Source organism: Sinohyriopsis cumingii, chromosome 3, assembly GCF_028554795.1.
Source record: "Sinohyriopsis cumingii isolate HCF-2022 chromosome 3, ASM2855479v2, whole genome shotgun sequence".
Taxonomy (NCBI): domain Eukaryota; kingdom Metazoa; phylum Mollusca; class Bivalvia; order Unionida; family Unionidae; genus Sinohyriopsis; species Sinohyriopsis cumingii.
In genome coordinates this window covers 75,150,121-75,171,874 of record NC_142963.1, presented here as the reverse complement: position 1 = coordinate 75,171,874, position 21,754 = coordinate 75,150,121, and the positions used below count along the sequence as shown (strand labels likewise).

At 34.9% G+C, this 21,754-nt stretch overlaps 1 protein-coding gene across 2 annotated transcripts in view; it reads left to right on the top strand.

The window, feature by feature from the left end:
- LOC149803131 (eukaryotic elongation factor 2 kinase-like) overlaps positions 1-21,754 on the top strand; it is an 81,411-nt gene that overhangs the window by 52,323 nt on the left and 7,334 nt on the right. For both annotated transcript variants that reach the window (XM_089952750.1, XM_089952751.1), the window contains 6 exons: positions 473-733; positions 5,420-5,737; positions 6,464-6,586; positions 8,251-8,442; positions 9,818-9,942; positions 17,686-17,864. In XM_089952750.1, coding sequence (XP_089808876.1) covers positions 473-733; positions 5,420-5,737; positions 6,464-6,586; positions 8,251-8,442; positions 9,818-9,942; positions 17,686-17,864 — 1,198 coding nt within the window. The remainder of the gene's footprint in view (positions 1-472; positions 734-5,419; positions 5,738-6,463; positions 6,587-8,250; positions 8,443-9,817; positions 9,943-17,685; positions 17,865-21,754) is intronic.

Below are 21,754 nucleotides of genomic sequence, written 5' to 3'. Positions count from 1 at the left end.
AATAAACTGGTGCTAGCTCTGTCAGGAAACATAAAGCAATCCAAGTGTAGGATCTTTAAATTGGGATAAATAGCCATATGATTTTAGGAAGAAATAAATTACTTAAGAGCCTTGAGGTATTTTACATGTTGCTTTTTACTAAACTTTGTCCATGGTTTGTACAAGACAACAAAGAGCATGTGATTTTTATTTTATCTTGCATCTGTATGTGCTTTTAGGATATGCAGATAGTTGCATTTATTATTAAATTTGTAGAAATAAATAGTATATATGTGAGTAATGAATGAAGAAACGCAAAATAACTTTGAAATCCTTTCCTAAGGGTTGTCTTTTCATAGGGTCAAAATGATGGTCATATATAAAACTGAAAATAATGGGGTAAACTGCATTAGAGCCAAGTTTTTTTAATTATTGGACACAATTTTTTTCCACTTATGATGTTGTAACTGTGTCATATTATTTCTTCCATTAGGCATTCAGCCATTTTACCTTTGAGCGGTCAGGTCATCAGCTGATCATTGTGGACATCCAGGGAGTGGAAGACTTGTACACTGACCCCCAGATCCACACCATACGCGGGACAGATTATGGGGATGGAAACCTTGGTGCCAAGGGCATGGCGCTATTCTTCCATTCCCACCTTTGTAATGACATATGCAAGAGTCTGTCCTTAACTCCCTTTGATCTTTCAAGCAATGAGATCTGCATGCATCAGGAATTTCTGAAGAGAATGGTTAGTAGTTTGATTTGTAAATAACTGTGCGGTTTATTTTAGTTGGTGCTTGAATTTTCCAATTAGTCACCAAATTTTGCAAAATGCATGTACAATTCTCTAGTGTACCAGAAATGGTCTACATGGTGAAATTTTCCATTCCATATGTGACTCCTATTCATTGTCATTCAATACCCATTAATAACTTATATTTTCTTGTATAATTTCCTTCTTTTCTGAATTTTTTTTATTTCAGATTTAAGAAAAGTTTGATCTTTTGCTAAATTGTGTATTTATGCATATTCCTTTATTTAGAATTTTCTCCGTTACAAATTTATTTATAAACCTTGAATATATATTACACCAGCAGACACCATCAAATGCAAGACCGCTTCAGGGCAAAAGTCAGCAGACATCACAAGTCTCAAAATTTCCAATCACCAGTCTTGTGTTTCTTGTAATTAGATGTTGTCTGAGAATTTGCATTGCCATTGGCAATTTTGGTGACTGCTGGTGCCAACATAACTTTACATAGTTATTTATTGTAAGTTTAAAATAATTATATTTTTAATTTCTTCTGTGATTTGTTCTTGGCTAGCATCGCAATACTTTCTATCCAAGATTAGATTATCCTAGCTGCTACTAAGTAACTTGTTAAATTGTTTATTATCATATATACTTGCTTAATGTGCCTGCAGATAAGGGTCTGTCTTTGTTTTACTGATTACTCCTGACAATTTGCACAGACCCAGATCTTCTAGTGCGTTATGTGATTGCCAATCTGGGTCTGTGCATTTTGCAGTTGGACTTGTCTTATAAGCAAGTATATATATTTATGTTACTTCTTCACAAAAATACAGTTTTGGTTGAGATAGTTTGACCTAGATTTTAGTGCAAACTGTATTTGAACCATATTTCACAATTTAATGTTTGAATGTACACTAATACTTAGCATCAAAAGCTACTGCAGGTAAAAAGGTTATTTCTGTTGACCATACTTCAGTCCTTAAGAGCATTAAAGTCTTTAACATGTTGGCATTTTATTACTGTTATCTAAGCATTCAATTGCTGTGAGGTATGCATACTGTAAAGCCTTATTTTGGTATAATACTGTAAAGCTTCATTTTGGTATACATACTGTAAATCCTCATTTTGGTGTACATACTGTAAAGCCTCATTTTGGTATACATACTGTAAAGCCTCACTTTGGTTTACATACTGTAAAGCCTCATTTTGGTATACATACTGTAAAGCCTCATTTTGGTATACATACTGTAAAGCCTCACTTTGGTATACATACTGTAAAGCCTCATTTTGGTATACATACTGCAAAGCCTAATTTTGGTATACATACTGTTAAGCCTTATTTTAGTATACATAACTGTAAAGCCTCATTTTAGTATACATAACTGTAAAGCCTCATATTGGCACACAAATTTTCACATTTGTTAATAGTTAATTGATTTGAGAACACCACAGTAAAAAAGACTTAAATGTGATGTCATCTGCACATTGTCATGATGTCATATTGTCATGATGTCATATTTGGCTGTAGAATAGATATTTTGTGCTAAAATTGGAGCTATTTTAAAACATTTCAAGAAGTCCACATGCAACAGCCAAGTTCTTATTGTTACAGAATATAAAGGTATGTGTGAATAAGAATACCATTTTGGTTGTCACATGTGGACCATGTAAAAAAAAGAGACACTTCAGCTCCTTTACAATTCATTGGTAGTCTGTGTATTGATCAAAGAAAATTGAAAGTGTTGTTTCATCTATAATGAACACATAAAATGATTTTGACATAAACCTAGTTATTCTTTTGAAATAACCAGCATTATTGATAAGGAATTTGTTACAAATAAAAATTGACCCCATCGTGTTGAAAGATTGCATGGAGGCAACAGTTGTTACACAATTTATTATCATGTGATCAGAGTTTGAATTTGATCGAGAATTGACTGTAGGACCAAATTACAGACTTGATTAAACTTATTAATTTCAAGTTTGGTGAGTTTGTTTTTAAAATCTAATTCAGCTTTTATAAGATATGTGCATGATCCATGTTCAGTAAAATGTATGTGGTTTCTACAACCTGCATAAATCAGTATTTACATAATTCTTGCCTTCATTTTTAAAACTGCTTAAAGAGTCACCTGATCTTTTTGAAGGTATATTTGGTTACATCTGTTTTGATCAATTGGAAAATGGAATTATTTACTTCATTCATGAAGACAAATGCACTGCACCTTGGCAGTAATACACATCAACTCAGTCATCTACACCTTGGCAGTAATACACATCAACTCAGTCATATGCAGTCTTTCCAGTTGTGTTTTATGTGCCACCTTGGAAATATATCTGAATATCTCAAATAAATTTATTGTCAGGTATTATGCAAAATATAACACTCTATCAATGGAACTAATTGTGTGTCAAGAAATAGAGGAAATGAGCACATTATTGCTGAAGTGCAGTTGTTAGCTTCTTGTGGGAATATAAAAAAATAGTGATAGCTTTGTTATTTACAACATCTGTTATATATGAGTTCAGTGGTTGTGTGTGTGGAGGCATTTCATTTTATTACATGATTGGTTTATCACTTACTCATTTAATCTTGCATGCCTCATTTAATCTTGCATGCTTGATCTGACATTCATACAGCTGATTAGTCCGTATTTCCATATCACCCACCCAGATTGGAGCTACTTAGGTTTCTTCTTTGATATCAGTCCATACGTATTTTTGGATGCAGTAAATTGACCTTTTATAAACCCAATTCATTTTGAATTGCATTCTTTCAGTAAAGCTACAAATATTTAGTAAGCTTAAAAGTTGGGATATATAATAAATTTAAAAAAACCTCAGTTTTATGTTTTGTCCTGAGTCGGGGGAAAGAACATGTTTTGATATGGTTTATCAATGTCTCATCCTGATGGCCTTGATATTTCCTTATGCCATATCAAACTCATTCTTCCCACCGACTCATAACAAAAGATATGCAGTTCTGTGTAATTATCACACAGGTGTTCAAGTCCCACCATGGCTACATATGCAGTTCTTTGTAATTATCCACAGCAGGTGTTGTAGTTCTGTGTAATTATCACACAACAGGTGTAATTATCACACAGACACCTCTTTAATTATCACACAGCAGATGTTCAAGTTCCACCATGGCTCTTGCTTTTTCTGTCCACATATATTTTGCTCTTTTTTTTGTTTTTGTTAATATATCTCATATTCAGTTAATTGTTTGGTTTTTCATTTTTCCTTATGACAAGAAAATGATGCTTTTCCTAATTGTTTTCCTTTTTCTTACTGCCATTAAACCTATTTTCATTTCTCACGGCACGGGGGGGGGGGGACAGTTTAGTCAGGCACTTCTAATCCCCCCCAAAAAAAACTTTGTGCAAAACAACAGGAACAACATTTTCTGGGAAAAAAAATTTAAGTTAGACAGTAACAATTTTGCCCTTGAAGCACTTAAAATGCATCTGTTTGATAACCATGGCAACTAGGGGGGAAATGTAATTTTTAACATAACAAGAAAGAAACTACAGAGCCAGCTCTGATTAAACTTTATATAAATGTTTCTCAAGACATGTTCTACAAAAGTTGTTTTTAATGTTTTCCATAGGGACTGTTGGGCTTAAATAGCAAACATGGGGAAGTGTATTTTTTATATCTCATTCATTAATGGACTTATTTTTGATATAGTTTTGTAGGAATATATTTTGAAACATATTTAGCTGAAGTTAATTATCTTATGACTTTGTCAATCAAACATTGAGCTTCCTTAGCTTTCTTAGCTTTCAAGTGAAAAAAATACTTGTCAACTTAAATTACCTGGCCAGATAATGTTATATTGGTTCAAGAATAACTTCAGAAAGGCAAGGGATCAGGTGTCCTCCTGGGTCTCTTATTCATATTATGTTACAATCATTTTCATTGGTCAGTTGAACTAAATGCTATATCCTGCTTGTTGCATAGCAACAACCATAATGGGACATAGAACCTGAACTCTTGCATGAATTATTGCAGAATAGAAAGGCAAAATGAACTGTCAGGCAGCATTTTTGGATGACAGTCTCGGACAAAGATGGAAAATTAATTAATAACCTTGACATTTTTCAGGAATGTAATGTGGAGGTGAAGGTCAATGGTGAGACAACAGATTTGACTATCCACATTCATTGTCATCATCCCATCCTAGCTGCCAGTGAGGCTAGAATTGAGAAAATGGAAACTTAACAGGAGACTATTTCTATGTCTTGTAGCTCCAACTTGCTCATATGAAGGGATGTTTCCCAAACAGCCCTGCACTATTGTTCACTGTTTAATATCATTATGCACTTCTTATACATTTTCCCAGTATATTGAAATATGTGCCACAATCCATTATCCTGAATCACATAATATGGCAATACAAACATTTTGGCCATAACCAAACTGTGTAGTAATTGTATAACATAAATGCTTGGAATGTTATTAAGACAAGAAACAGAAGATTAAAGGAATTTGAAAAATTAGCAAATACAGTCAAACTAGGTCAGAATATGAAAGTTGTAGTAGCAATGGCTATTGCTTTGCCCTGGATTTACTAATCTAGGGCCCAGGCACCCCACCCCTCTTTGAAATTTTACATTTACTTGGCTTATTCCTCATTATTTCTAAGAATATATTTGCAGTATTATTCCTTTCCAGACAAAGCAAGCAGCAAGAACTAGAGTGAGGGGGTGTGAGGAAATCTGCATGAGTCCATCTGCAGGGGAGAAAGTGGATATCAGCAGCTTTGTATCAAGGAAACATACCTCATCCACCAGCAGTGACCCAATTTCCATAGACATGACATCTCCCATGAGCTTCTCTTATCATGACAGAAGCTACTCCAGAAGTAACACCACCCCTGAAACTCAGTCTCCATCCCAAAGCACAGAGGATGAGCCCATGTCAGTAGACAGCCCCTATGAGCGAGTCAAAATGCGTTACATCAGTGAATCAGAGTCATCTGTTACTGCTGAGGTTTTGTATAATATAACTGCTTTTAAAAAATAACTTGCAATGGTAATCCCATAACATTATAACATGTTTGTTTTCTGTTCCCCCTACCCCTCAGTCCTTATTCAGCAGTTGTAACCCTAACTCCATTACATGTTTCATGTCTTTGTATGAATGAATATACAAGTTTGGTTTTTAAAAAATGTTAGAAAAGGTCAGTGAAACTGATATTTTTTGTATATTTGATCTTTGAACTCTTCCATAGACCCAAGGAAGGGGCCTTAAAATCATATCACCATCACAGATGATCTCCATATGAGCAGTCTGTGTACCAGATGGTTAGTCAGGAGTATTGGTTACAGATGGACAGAGAGATAAACAGATGGAAAATATAGTTTTCTGACATAAGACAATGATCATGGGAGCCATAAACGTTGACTATCTTAAATCTGGGTTAATTTTTCATTTAGGTATTTTATATACAATATTGCTATTCAATAATGAACTTGAATCCATGATTATACATGCTTTATAAAAGGGAATAACTTGTAATGAGGCACATTACAGTGAGGTAATACTTTATCACAATATCCTAAACTAAAGCATGGGGGGAAAATACTAATGTTTTTACATTACTACTTTTTACATAGATATTAACTGCAAAAGGCTAGTGTAGAAAAGGGAGTCAGTATTTTAGTTTTTCAGACATATTCACATGTTTAATAAGAGATTTTCTTTTTTCTTCTCCAGGAAGAAGAAAGGCTGACTTTCCAGATGGCAATGCAGCATAGACATCGACCATCCTGTGTAGCTCTTGAGAAAGACCTCCGCAAACTCGTGAATGCAAAGATGAATGATTCTGTGTTGGGAAAGGTGACTTTTAATCTTGCTTGGCTCTAAGGCCAAGTAAGCTTGTGTTGTGGTCTTTCGTCCAGTTTTTTCCCAAAAAATGACAGAGCACCACAGCAGCCATCTTGAAAATCTTATTATTACTTGTTCAGAATATAAATTCATATTGACATGAGATTTTCAACAGCAGACTTCTTGTGATGTCTGGTTGTTCTGAATGAAAATTCTGCTAATCTGAAGGCCAGTATGAATTTGTTTTATCTATGCCCCAGAAAGGATGGTCATATCAACCTGGGTTTTTAACTGAAAACTTCTTATGATGTCTAGTTGGTGCTAAATGAAAATGGTCTTGATCTGATGTCCAATGTGGCCACCATAGTGGTTATGCAGATCTTATTGCTGCTCCTTTTGAAAATTATTGCCATTGGATTTTCACCAGAAGACTTATTACTGTCTTGTTGGTCCTAAATGAAATTGGTGCTGCTGGCACATCAAAGTGTCCATCTTGAAAATTTTATTATAGCAACTCCTAAATGGATGGTCATATCAAAAATCAGATTTTTATAAAATATCTTCAAATGATGTCTAGTTGGTCCAAAATGAAAATGGTGTTGCTCAGATCTCCATTATGGCTGCCCCAGTGGCCATCTTGAAACTTTTTTTGTCATTACTTCTGAATGAATGGCTGGCTGTATCAGTATGGTGCTTTCACCAACAGATCTTTTTGGATGATTTCTCATTGGTTCTTAGTGAAGTTTTGTTGGTCCTGAATGAAAATGGTGACAGTCTGACATCCACAGCAGGTTATTTGAAAAAAGTTTTATTTGCTGAAGAATATCAGAAAGGGTCTCAACTCTCAGCAGTTAAAAGAAAAGAGAAAAGTCTTGTCTTGAATTCCTGTATATTCTCTTTGGCCAGTAGAGCATCTGTCCCTTTGGGGGACTCCGGTCTTTTATACTTTAATATGTCATTCCATTTTTTTTTTTAAATGTGTGAATTTATTTTGGCAAATGATAAAGATGCCTTTTTGTTTCATAGATATGCATTGAAAGTTAAAGGATATACAAAATGTACTACCAGCTGACAATCAGCCATTGTAAATATGTTAGCAATACTGCTTTAGGCCATGTATTAGTCCTTGTCCCAAATGGGACAGATATCTGTTGTTTTACTAATTTGAATTGACTGCTCCAGTGGCCTAGCGGTTAGAGTGTCCACCTTGGAAACTGGAGGTCGCGGATTCAAACCTGGGCCAGGTCATACCAAAGACTTGTAAAAATGGTACTAGCAGCTGCCTCGCTAGTCGCTCAGCATTAAGAAGTTAGTGTTAGGACTGGTTAGCCTGGTGTCAGGATAATGTGACTGGGTGAGACATGATGCTACATGTCTGTGGCATGATGCCTCAGTGTTAGACATCACTATCAACTGTCACCCTGCAAACATCATAGCCAAATTGTTAAAGTTACATTAAAAATCCTAATCACACACACACTATATTGAATTGACAAGAGACTTTGCTCTGCATTGATCCCTTACTGTATCAAACCCCCCGATATAACAATTTCCCACATAGAACCTTAAACTTAAGTTTGTTGTAAGGGACAATTTGTTTGAATCCCAGATTATTATCAAGAGTGGGTACAGCTAATTATGATAATTGCAGCTTCAAATTCTGTCATTCATTGCAGATTCATCATGAGATGGCCAAGTACTATGAGATAGGGAGATTCTCAACAAGGGAGGAAGACGACATAGACTGGGAGTCTGCACTGTATCATGAGGAACATGCAGCAGAGCTGGGTGAACTGGAGGCCATTCTGACACTAGCCAGATTATTCCTGGGACAGGAGAGAGCTGTCCTTGTTAACTGTACAGTCCAGGTGATAGCTGGTTTTTCATCAAGTAAACTGTTTATTTATAGTAAACTATACATTTGATGTTACATTGCAATCTTATATAACGAGCCTGCTAAGAAATGTTATAATTCTGTCATTTTAATGTAGCTTTTGAAGGGAGATAATATGTAGGAAAGTAAAGATGGAAAAGCAGAAACAATAGATATCAGAAGTTGTAGTTAAGCAGATGTTTATAAGAGGTTGTACAGTACTTTTGTATAACTCTGCCTCTGGCATATATGAATCGTTCTGACCATCCATTCATCTCTCACACTATCTCAAGACAGGAATTAATCCTTTTGTTTTTAGCTGTACTGACCGTAGACTTCTAATGTATAATTGGTCCTAAGGGAAAATGGTACTGCTCAGATATCTAATATTGCTGTCACAGCAGCCATCTTAAAAATCTTGTTATCACTGCTCCTTTTGAATGGATGGTAAAATCGTTAAGGGGTGAAAGACTTCATCATGTCTAGTTGGTCCTAAATGAAAATAAAGGTTGCTACTCCTCTTGAAAGAAAAGCCAAGTTGTTTTCTCCAGAAGACGTCCTATGATGTCTTATTGATCATAAATGAAAGGGAGCTGCTTGCTATTCCATCTCAGATATCAACTTGAAAACCTTATTATTGCTACTCCTGAGTGGATAGTTGTATCAACATGAAGTTTTCTAAATTACATCTTATAATATCTGCTTGGTCCTAAATGAAAATGGATATCCAGTATGGATACCACAGTGGACTTGTTGAAAATCTGATGAATAAATTGTCATATCAGCCTGGGTTTTTCACTTGAAAACTTCTTATGTTATCTAGTTGAGTATATTAAAATGGTGCCAATCTCACCTGAATTAGTCCATTTGTTATTTACTTTAAAAGTTGAAGAAGCAATTAATTAAAGGAAAAAACTGGAAAAATGAGTGCGAGCACTTGCCACCTTAGACTTGCTGGTCATGTCATCATACTGGAATATCAATATTTATGGCAGTTGAATCCATATTAAACTGTTTTTAAAATATTTGCAGCATGACTTTCAGCATGATGTATTGTCATAGAGAATAATTTTACTATCATACCATAACAAAATGTTCTAAATTTGTTGAAATAGGAGTTGCAATCATACATTTAAGCATTTAAGACATTAATGTTGGTTGTAATATTACAAATATCCATTTTACTCAATGGAGACTTGATTTTTGATAGTAATGTCACCATTGGAACCCATAAATCTTTTTTTTCAAACTTGTTATCTCCCACATTTCAACCCACAAGTTTCAAGCTTTGTGGTAACAGTAGGATTGATGCTAGATTGGGGGGTAAGAAGCAACCAGTTTTGGTCAACCTAACTGTGTTCCCCTTGCAGAAATGTGAGGAGAACATAGACAGGGGACTGGATTACATGGTACAAGCTGCAGAGGCTGGAGACAGAGGAGCCATGCTCCATATGGCCAAAGCCTTTGAAACTGGCCTGGGGCTGGGTACTAAGAGGTAAGAAGGACCAACGTTCTAGAAGGAAATGTGTACAATTATTTGAGAGAGTGCTTCAGTGCATGTTATATAAATAACTGGCACTTAACCATTTATGTATGTTAACTAATTCAAATTACCACATATACATATACTCTCATATACATCAGCTCCAAAATGCAAACTGCTAAGATCCAGATCTGTTGCATAATGCGTCAGTATATCTGGGTCTGTGCAGTTTATTAGAATTAATAAGTAGAACAAACATTGACCCTGATCTGCTAGCATATTATACGATGGCATATCAGGGTATATGTTATTTTCCATTTGATTTTTAGGTAAATACATATTAAGGTAAATCAAGATGTGTGAGTTCTGTAGCACCTTTTCTTTTAACTCTATCTAGAAACCAGCATAGCTCTGCAGTGCTTGTCATCAGTCAGTTTCTAAACAGTTATTGTAACCAGCATAACCCAGTAGTTCTTGTAACCAGCATTGTCCAGTAGTTCTTTCCATCAGTCAGTCTGTACACAGTTTTTGTAACCAGCATAGCTCAGCAGTTCTTGTCCATCAGTCAGTATGTAAACAGTTATTGTAACCAGTGTAACCCAGTAGTTCTTTGTAACCAGCATTGCCCAGTAGTTCTTGTCCATTGGTCATGCTGTACACAGTTCTTGTAACCAGCATAGCCCAGTATTTCTTGTCCATCAGTCAGCACGTACACAGTTCTTGTAACCAGCATAACCCAGTAGTTCTTGTCCATCTGTCAGTATGTATACAGTTCTTGTAACCAGCATTGCCCAGTAACTCTTTGTAACCAGCATTACCCAGTGGTTCTTGTGCAACAGTCAGTCTGTATGCAGTTCTTGTAACCATCATTGCCCAGTAGTTCTTGTAACCAGCATTTCCCAGTGGTTCTTACCTATCAGTCGGTATGTACACAGTTCTTGTAACCAGCATAACCCAGTACTGTAACCAGCATTGCCCAGAATTTCTTGTTCGTCGGTCATGCCGTACACAGTTCTTGTAACCACCATAGCTCAGCAGTTCTTGTCAGTCAAGTTAGTATGTACACAGTTCTTGTAACCAGCATTTCCCAGTAGTTCTTGTCCATCTGTCAATCTTTGTACAGTTCTTGTGATGAGTGTAGCTCAGCAGTTCTTCTAACTAGCCTAGCTCAGCAGCAACCTTCTTTCATAATTCTGTGCCATTTTGAATGAACTGCTTTGTACATCACTGTGTGCCTGTTTATAGTAGCATCTTTCAAGCTCATTCTCTGATTCAGATTTATGCAATCTGCATTGCTCAGGAACTAATCATCCTTTCCCAATAGCTGGAACTTAAGAAAAATAAAGAAGAAAACAAATGCATAGTTGCAATTGAAATTGGAGAAAGAGAAAGAACAAATGAAATTGGAGAAAGAGAAAGAACAAATGAAATTGGAGAAAGAAAAAGAACAGATGTTATTACAAAAAAGAAGAAAAACAAATGCAGTTACAATTTGAGAAAGAGGAGAGAGAGAGAGAGAGTGACAGGAAAGAGAGAAAGAAAAACAAGTGCAAGTAGATTAGGAAGAGAAAGAAAGACAAATGCAGTTACAAGAAAAACAAATGCAGTTACAATTTGAGAAAGAGGAGAGAAACAGGAAAGAGAGAAAGAATGCAGATGCAATTAAAAAAGGGAGAAAGAGAGGGAATATCAATTTCGAATAAAAGAAATGGAGCTGGCAAGTGAAAAGCACATGCCTACTTCAAATACAAATTTAAGTTTTGATGTTGCAAATAATATTAGATTATTGGTTTCAGAGAAAGAGAAGTAGACAAATATTTTACTCATTTTGAAAAAGTTGCTGAAAATTTGAAATGGCCAAGGGAGCATTGGACTCAATTATTACAGTGTGTATTCACTGGTAAGGCTAGTGATATTTAGAATAAAAGAAGACTTCTCAGAAAAAGGCAAAGTACCTAACAAAAAAAGACTCAGAGAAGCTCATGTGTCCTTTGAAATTTTAATAAGGATATGATTGGCTAAATCACCTAAGAGTGATATAGAACCCTTCAATATGAATGGTTCATAACTCTCCATAATAAATCAGTTCACCAAAGTGGTAACTATGGTGTGGTTAAAGAATGCATCTTAAGGGGTTATGAATTAGTCCCTGAAGCTTATCAGCATAAAGTTCAGAAACTATAAAAAAAAAGAAGCTGAACAAACTCATGTTGAATTTGCTAGAGAAAAAGAGCAGTAATTATATAGGTAGTGCTTAGACAAGAAAGTTGAGCAAGATTATGAAAGTCTCAAACAACTTGTAGTACTTGAAGAGTTCAAGAACTGTGTCCATAGTAACAGTAAGACTTACCTTGGTGAGCATCAGATTGAAACCTTGGAAAATGCTGCTTGTGCTGCTGATGAGTATTCTTTAATTCATAAAGTTCCTTTTGTAAAAAAGACTTCCACTCAACAGTCTTCTGGCAGAAAAGTATTGCAGCCTAATACATGCCCTTCTAAATCTCAAACTGGCACAATGTCTAAAAGTCAAGCTTCAGATGAGCTTGATCAAAGATCCTTGTCTCTTCCTACGTGTATCTATTGCAAGAAGAAAGGACACATTATTTCTGATTGCTACAAATTGGAAAAATAAGCATCAAAATCAAGACAGACCTATTCCAAAAGCTCTTATTTCTAAGAGGTCAGGGTCACAGTCATGTATTGAAAGCAATACATTTGTTGGGTCTCATAAACCCCAGTCTGATTTATTATGGAGAGTTATGAACCATTCATATTGAAGGGTTCTATATCACTCTTAGGTGATTTGGCCAATCATATCCCTATTAAAATTTCAAAGGACACAGGAGCTTCTCTGAGTCTTTTATTGTCAGGTACTTTGCCTTTTTCTGAGAAGTCTTCTTCTAATGAGAGTGTTCTTATTCAGGGAGTAGAGTGCAGCTTTGTAAGTGTTCCTCTCCATTGTGTAAATTTGTCATCAGAATTAGTCTCAGGTCCTGTGACAGTTGGAACAGTGTCTGCTTTGCCCATTGAGGGCATTCATTTATTACTAGGTAACGACCTAGCTGGAGACAAGGTTGTGGTAAATCCACTTGTAACTGACAAGCCTTGTTTGGATTAGAAAGTCGATCCAGTTGAAATAGAATTCCCTGATTTATTCCCAGCTTGTGCAGTTACCAGAGCTATGGCAAAGAAAGCTCTTGAGAATGATGTTGATAAGGAAAGTATTCCTTTAGCTGACACATGTATTGGTCAGGCTTTTTATGAGTTCACTTTCACTCCTTGTTTGGATCAATCAAAAGGTATTGACCACAGTGATCCTCTTTTAACTACTCATTCTCTTTATTCTAATCAGGGTGAATGACTTGTCGTCGAACAGGAAAAAGATCCTGGGATCTGTTTGTTTCAAAGGGCCATTAGTGAAACTGAAGCTACTGAAGTACCTGTATGTTATATCATTAAAAATGGAATTCTTATGAGAAAATGGAGACCTCCTAAGGTACCTGATGACGAATAGTCAGTGAACTATAAAATTGTAGTTGCAAAACCTTACAGACAGGAAATAGTCCTGCCCATGAAACTCCTTTGGCTGTTCATTTAGGGATCAATACGACTTGTCTCAAGATCTTATCTCACTTTTCAAGAATATGAAAATGATATTGATCATCCAGTGTGCTATTTTTCTAAGAAATTAAAATAAGCACCAAAGAAATTATTCAACAATCGAGAAGGAATGTTTGGCTTATTGGCATAACAGCATTTTGAAGTTTACATAGTTCAGCTTCTTCTTCATTTATTGTGTTTAGTTACCACAAGCCCCCTTACTTTCGTTGGCAAGATGAAAAATAACAATCAAAGTCTACTTAGCTAGAGTTATTTGTTACAGGAATATGATATTGACATCAGGCACATCAAGGGAGAGATAATTTAATAGCAGATGCACTTTCCTGTGTATAGAAATTGATTATTTCATGTACACTTTTTATAATTTATAAGAGTTCTCTTTAACCTCATACATAATTAATCTATGATAAAAAGAAAGTTTTATCATATAAAGTTTTCTTTTTCTTTATGGGGGTAGTTTTATGTATATTTGATTTAATTTATATTTGATTTAATTTAATTGTAAGGTTTAAAATCTTTTTATTTTTATTTCATTACGCGTTAAGTAATGTAATTTTGTTGACTGGAATTTGATACTTTCCAGAAATTATTTTGACTTGTTTTGTTGTAAACACCAAACTTTGTATCTAAAAGCTGACCTAGTTCCTGGCCTTGATTGAGAATCAAGTAAACAACTTTTTTAAATATTTTTTTTTTGTAAGATACATAGAGTGAGATCGAGGAATATGTGACCTTATACATGTAAAAAGTTTCTAAACTGTGGAATGTGATCACATGACCTTCATACAGGTATCTATTTTGCATCTTTTTGACTGTATAACCTTTGTCTATAGAGAAATTTGTTAGTTGGGCCTTTACACTGGAAAGTGTTTGTGACCAGTTTGGAGTTACATTTTAAGTTTTATTCAAATTATTTGGATTCTAAAAGATTAATTTTCTTGTTCCTTGAAATATTTGAGTGCTCATACAGAATTCTTGGACAATGACATTTCTTGAAATTTTATTTGGAAATTCAAACACCAGAATATTGCTCGTGAAACAACACAGAACTGTAGACACAACAGCACAATACTAGCTACAGTATGCATCATCGTCTTCCATTTTAGAATTTTCGTGGTGACTCGAACTTGAATTTATTAGAACATTTCATTACTAGGACTTTTAAAAATTTAATTCGTGGATTATTCTTGGATTATTTCTGGATTTATTTTCTGAAAACTAAGTTCTTATTTTTTAATTATTTTTTTTACATTGTTTTTCCAGGGAAATAAATTATTTGTTAAACTTTTTAAAGCTTGTTGTTTTCACTTTTTCTTTGTTATTGTTTATTAGAGCTTAAACACATGACATAAGAATTCAACATATCCTAATGTGATTGGGTGTGAATGCTATAGATATTGCTGTGCCTTTAAGGGGATTCATCTCTTCTCCATTTTTGAAAAGTTATATTCCTATTATGTCGAGTTTGATAACATTGGATGTTACCGTAGAACCCTATTGTAGCTTTAATAGGAATGCTACAGCATATTATGATGCCATTTTGGTATGCTAGTTAGAAACAGAAGGAATTTCTCTTCATTTTCAGGAGTGTTGGGTCTCTTTGTATATTTGTGTGTGTGTATGTGTGTGTATATAGTGTATATATATATATATATATATATATATATATATATATATATATATACACACACAAATACACAGTGGAACCTTGCTATAATATGATAATTGGGGTCCAAAAAATTGGATCATGTTAATAGCGGGGTTGCTGGGTTTTAGAGTTTTTTACTTTTTTCAGAGAACAGCGCATTGGCACATATACGTTTATTCATGTCTAATTTATATGATAAATAGGGGTATCAACACCATTTACTATCATGCCGTCGTGACATTCAGTTCATCCATATTGCATGTAATTCCATTTAAAAATTTCACAAAGATTTAAAATATTCAATAATTTTGTCACAGATCATTGTGTCTGAATTAAACATCTAATATATAGCAGGAACAGGGTATTAACACCGTTTACTTACCGTCTGATATTGTACCATCGTGGTATGCAGTTATTATATAATACCTGTATGTCCACAGCAAAAATTGCATACATATTGAAACTATTCAGTAATTTTGTCACAGATCATTATGTGTCTGAATTCAATGGGAAAAATTAACAGCAAAATTAGGTTAAGAAAGACGAAGCACATGTACGGTTCATTACGTTCCAGGGAAGATGAACAGTGTCTGTACAAATTTCATACTGCTAAAATTTTCTCATATGTGTTTCCGTGTACCTTTATCCATTGTAAATTTCCAATAATTAACACTTGTACACCTATTCATTTGAGCGACTACAGCAAGAATAATTTAACAAACAACACATGCTTGCAGTGTGCATATAACTTTTACTTCAGATTTTGTGAATATTGAATGAAACATGTGAAAAATACTTTTAAAAAGATTTTTAGGCTGAACGCATGTACAATTTCATACCCTTTCAATTTCCAGCTAATACTTTGCTGGTCAACTGATTGCATCTAATAACACCGCAAAGCCCAGCAGACATGTTGGCAGCTTTCGTTTTTTGATGTTTATTAAATTGTGATAATCTTTTATCAACCACTGTATTGTCTGCTGCTTGGTTGTGTATGCAGTTAAAGAAGAAACGCATGTCAGCTATTGTTTGAGCAATGATTGTATACAGAATTAATTGAAGACAATCACAAAGACAACATACTGGCTTTATTCATGGATCAGTAATAAGTAACATTTCCAATAATGTTTATTTTGGCATAACACTTCAGGAACCTGGTGCAATTGTTAAATTTTAGAAGTTACGCCACAATTGTATTATAATTTAATTCATATGTGAACTCTTCCCCCAAATGATAATAAACACTTTACACACTATTTCTCATACTTTAAAAAAAAATATTTTTCCAGGTACAAGAAAAACACGTGTACATGTATTTTAAATTTCAGAAACCACACCACAATCATATTATATTTGAATTCATACACGATCTCTTCCCCAAAATGATAATGCATTTTTTGTACACTATTTGATGTACTTTGAAGAAAAAATTATTTTTTCATTTCCAAATGAATGTATGAAATTTCGGGAGCCATGCCACAACTGCGTTATATCCGAATTAATGTTATATACACACATACATACATACATACATACATACATACATACATAGATATATATATATATATATATATATATATATATATATATATATATATATATATATACATACATACATGTATATATTTCTGGATAATTCAGTAATTGCAATCATAAGTTCATAATATAAAAATTGTATTGATGGACTTGCAGATATAAACCAAATTTATTTTGTCAAATGTTGACATATTCCAATGTGGAAATGGTAGGCATGGTACATTTTTCAAATTTGCATGAGAAAAATGCATTAGCCATGTAACTCCTATGTCGATGCTATTTTCCCGGGTCAGTTATCATAATCAGTTCGCATGCTAAAGAAAAAAATGGACATTTTTAAATAATGCCTATTTTTAACTGCCCTTGAGCCAATACTGTTATTACATCATAGCTTCATAATTTCAAAATGAACAGATGAATAGTTGTCACTAACGGCAATGCAAGCAGTAGCTCAGACCATTGAAACCAAATGATTTCTTCAATTTCTTTCATTACAACACTGCAGGAATAACAATTTAATGTGCAGTTATTTCACTGATTATTGAAATGTTGTATTTTCAAGGTCTAATATGTTATGTTCTAAACACATCTAGCCAGACGTCCATTTTCCAATATCAGATAAACAAATTTATTTGACTCTTATCAGGAAAAAAGAGGTTTTTTTCCAAATTTCTTCATATTATGGGTCCAAAAAAAATGGTTTTAAATTAGCAGAAATAAAACTGTCAGTATTCAGATACAAAGTTTACTTTATACACTGCTGCCACATATATACTGAGTATGCAAGTTTCATGAACAGTGACTAGATCCAACTAAGTTTTAATGTGTCAGATGAGTTGTACATAATGGTATCCATTCAAAGCAGCATTTATGAAATGCTTATCACAGATTTTCATGAAAATTTATTTTTTAAGAGAGATCAAAAACTGATTTGTCCTTCATTCCTATAGGTCCCTTTCCTGGGAAGACAGTGTGTATTGGTATGATCAGGCAGTGAACACCAAAGAAAACGATGAAGGTGGTGAGTTTGACTCTACAATGAATGACCCTGTCTACCAGCTGATGGCTAAACAGGCGGAGATGTATAGACAAGGTGGAAATGGGCTAGACAAGGACCCACAGAAAGCAGGTCAGTACCAAAAAATGAAGAAAGAAAAGAGAAATGTACAAGTTATTTTAGTTATGAAGAACCAGCTAGAAATATTGGTTCTGATGGCTCAATTGGATGAGCATCTGGTTAAGTTGGGTCCTCCATTAGAGAGATGCTGCCAGGCCTTGGTTTTATGGGTTTCTCACAACAACAATTACTAGTCACGCAACTTAAATAAAACATTAGAGAAAAGGTCACACAAATATTGCAGTTCCTGCAATTTATTGGGTTTTTGTTAAACACAGAAATTAAAAATAAAGGCTTGTCAAATTAAGTCTTGGCCATCCAGTTTGCCAGTGATTTCAATCAAGATATATTTTTGTCAATTTCGAGTTTGAATACAAGGATCTATATACTTAAGATCTGCTGCTATTTTTGGCAGAAACTTTCCTGGGGTTCAAATTTAATTGTATCCTAGAGGGGTATAAAAAATCTAATCCATTGATCAACCATAATAGAAATGTTTAGAACATAAGAAGCAGCAAGTTACGTGAATGTCAAGAGCAAGAGGAACGATTTCATGTTCTGACATGAACTGAAGATGTTGCACAAACTGATGGCTCAGAAACATCTGGCACCTCGTCCACAGGGCACGAGGACGTATACCTACAGGTGCAGAAAAAGAGAAAAAAGGTACAGAAATTCCATGATAATTGGATGAGTACATACAACTGGTCAAGGAAAGAACCAAAAGGAGGGATGTTATGTGTTTTGTTTCAAATATAAGAAAGACAATCTATTTACTAACGAAAATGGTTGCACAAACTTTGATACGACTCATGGAATTGGCAGTTCATGTCCAAACTTGTAGAGAAAGTGTATTGCAGAGAGATTTCTAATCAGCAGCTTGAATGCAGTTGCAGAAATGGTGGAAAAAATGTGTGGCATGCAAACAACATGTTACAGTGTTAAAGAGAGCCTGCCAGTTGTAAAATAGTCTAGTTTGATCGAGTTGCAGAAATTGAATGGATGTGAAGCATTAAGATGAAAGGGTAATGCACACTGTGAATATTGCAGCACAGGGGAAGAATTCATAGACGCTTTTGTTGAATTTATTCAAAACAGATCTTTATAAGAAACTGCAATCTAGTGGATTAGCAGTGTTATGATAGGTGAAAACACTGACATTTCTGTCAATAAAGCTTGTTGCATATGTAAAGGTTGTTAACAATGATTTAAATGCATTAGCCCTTTTTTTTGGAAATTTGCATGTGAATGAAGTATGTGTGACAGCAGATGTTGTCTTTAGTGAAATGGAGAATTTGTTAAGAAAAAAGGTGTGTCTTTTCAATAAGATTTGATGGTTTGCCATTGATTGTACCTCCATTATGACAAAAAAATACTGGTGTTAGCTTGTGATCTTCCAAGGCAACCGAAGACATTTTCAAAACATTTTGAAGGAATTTTTCAGGTATTTTAAGAAGTCATTTTCGAGGACAGATGAACAAATTAAAAATGTATTGGACTCGAATGAATATTCTATGAAAGAAATACTTGAAATTCATTGGCTCGCATTCTACAGTGCATTATATGCAGCGTACCATTCATGGAAGCCTCTGGTCTGCTATTTTGAAAGGCACAAAAAGGACAGCAAAACATGTGCATATATGTAGATGAGAATTTCACACATCATAAGTTTGTTGCCATGCTTTATTTGGACATCATACCATCTTTGGCATCTGTCAGCATGACATTTCAGAAGCAGCAATTGGATGTATCTGCACTGAAACCTGTTTTTAATGGGTTATATACTGCTGCCCAGAGAGCTTTGGAAGGGAAAGGTTATTATCAGACTGTTTATAAATGAACTTAAGATGGACCCAGCTGGTAAAATTGTGTTAATAGCAACAATAGCTTACCCATAGCTATTATTTAGCATTCTTTTTGTGCCAAAAAACTCACCATCCATTTGATGTGAATACATCCTTCTCTGCAGTGAAGAATTGTCAGTATGATGCAATCCACTCATGCATCTATGTATTAATGTGCAAAATAAGTGCTGATAGTTCATCTTTTTCAAGGATGTTGTAGTGATCAGTCAAGTGCCAACAGTTCAATAGATAAAATTTGCCTGTAGCAGCATTTTTTAACTGGCTGACAGGCCTCTACAATTATTTCTCACTAATGGTGTTATGCTATTCTTTACCCTCTGGTATTTGGTCCCTTCAGGGACTTGGGGTTACTTTGTGTACACTCACAGGGATCAAATACACTGTACTATCTTTATCAATCATATCTAGGTACCTGTAAGTTGCTGTATGTAGGAATAACAACAGCTTGCTAAACAGAGGCTATGTGTTCTTCTATCTAGATTAATATCAAATATGGTATCTATATTATTTTTATTTAATGCATTGAATTTTCCTTTCTCATTGCTGTTATATGTAATTCTATTTCCTTGAATCAGTAAAAGTTTATAAAAGAAACAGATCTCTCTTACATGAAAACTTGACTACAGTTTGCTGTGTGCATTGGAAAAACAGGTTCCTAACGAAGCCAGTTTTCACTCCTTCTTTTCCCAATGGTGGGGGTGGGAAGAGCCCGTGGGGCTTGATTCATTTCTTGCCACACATTCCTGTGCCAGATGTTCTCATCAGTGATCACCTAGGTATCTTTTTTGAGGCTTAGTCAGGCATCACGGACGATGGTTGGATCCTTTAAATTATGATCGAGGGGCATTGACTCCAAATTTTGGGAAGTGACTTCCTCTATCTAGAACCCCCATCTTTCTTCACCGATCCAGCAAGGTGAAACTGAGGAATGAAGTACACAACCTTTTACAGTTGGGCCGATGTGTCAGATTCAGGTTGGGGTGCTCATTTAGTATTTAGTATTTAGTACTGGAGAGCATAATTCTACAGGGTCTTTGGACACTGTCTGAATCATCCCTCCACATAAACAACCTAGATATGACAGCAATAATGTTGATAGTAAGTGGTTGATGTGTCATGGTCTCCGACAGCATGTCATCATAGCTGTTCTCCAACGTCATGGAGGTACACGTGCTCCTTCTCTTTTTGTGGAAGTCTGGAACCTCATCTTCTGGGAGTCTTTGGAGAACATAACACTCAGAATTTGTCACATTCTGGGCAATTAGAACATTTTGGTAGACAGTCTGTCCAGAACTAGCAGAGCCATCCGCACAAAATGGACTTCACAAGCTCTGTTACAGAGTCCCTTTTCACACGGGATGACCCCTGCAGACCTGTCAACTCATACAATTTTGCCATAAGTCTTACGAAAATTACCCTTAAAATACAGACTTACGGCATACTAGCAAAAACTACAGAAAAATTATTGTTTCCGAAAAATACTGATAATTGGTTCATCTGTGTTTTATTTGGATCCTGGTTTCATCTTAAAATTAGTAAAATTAGGCAGGGAACCAGACTAATTTTACAGCAGCACCCCAGATGCTTTAAACTGCAGCTATTTGTTCATGTGAAGCATCTGCACAATCAAACTGTTGATCATAGATATTTTAAAATGGCGTTTAGAAGGTGATGCATGTTAAGACAGAAGGGAAAATAAACTTCTAGAAAAGTGTTAATAATCAACACAGAAGAATAAAAAGGATTATTCAGATTCTTGTGAATGAAAGGTGGAAAGGACACAGTTACATTTATTGGACATCACGTGCCAATTTGAGTACGTCTCATGGCGGGAGATATGATTGCCATCGTCATGTGAAATGGATAGCAACAAGCCATTGAGCTGCATAGGGTTTGGAACTAGAGTTTGTGCAACTGTACTAGATGTAAATAAATTCTGTGCGTACTTTACAAACTTTTCAGTTGAACATAATGTTTATCATTGATGCGTCAAACTTTAAATTCCATTTTCCAGCTGGTCAATCTTGCGGGGAAAAA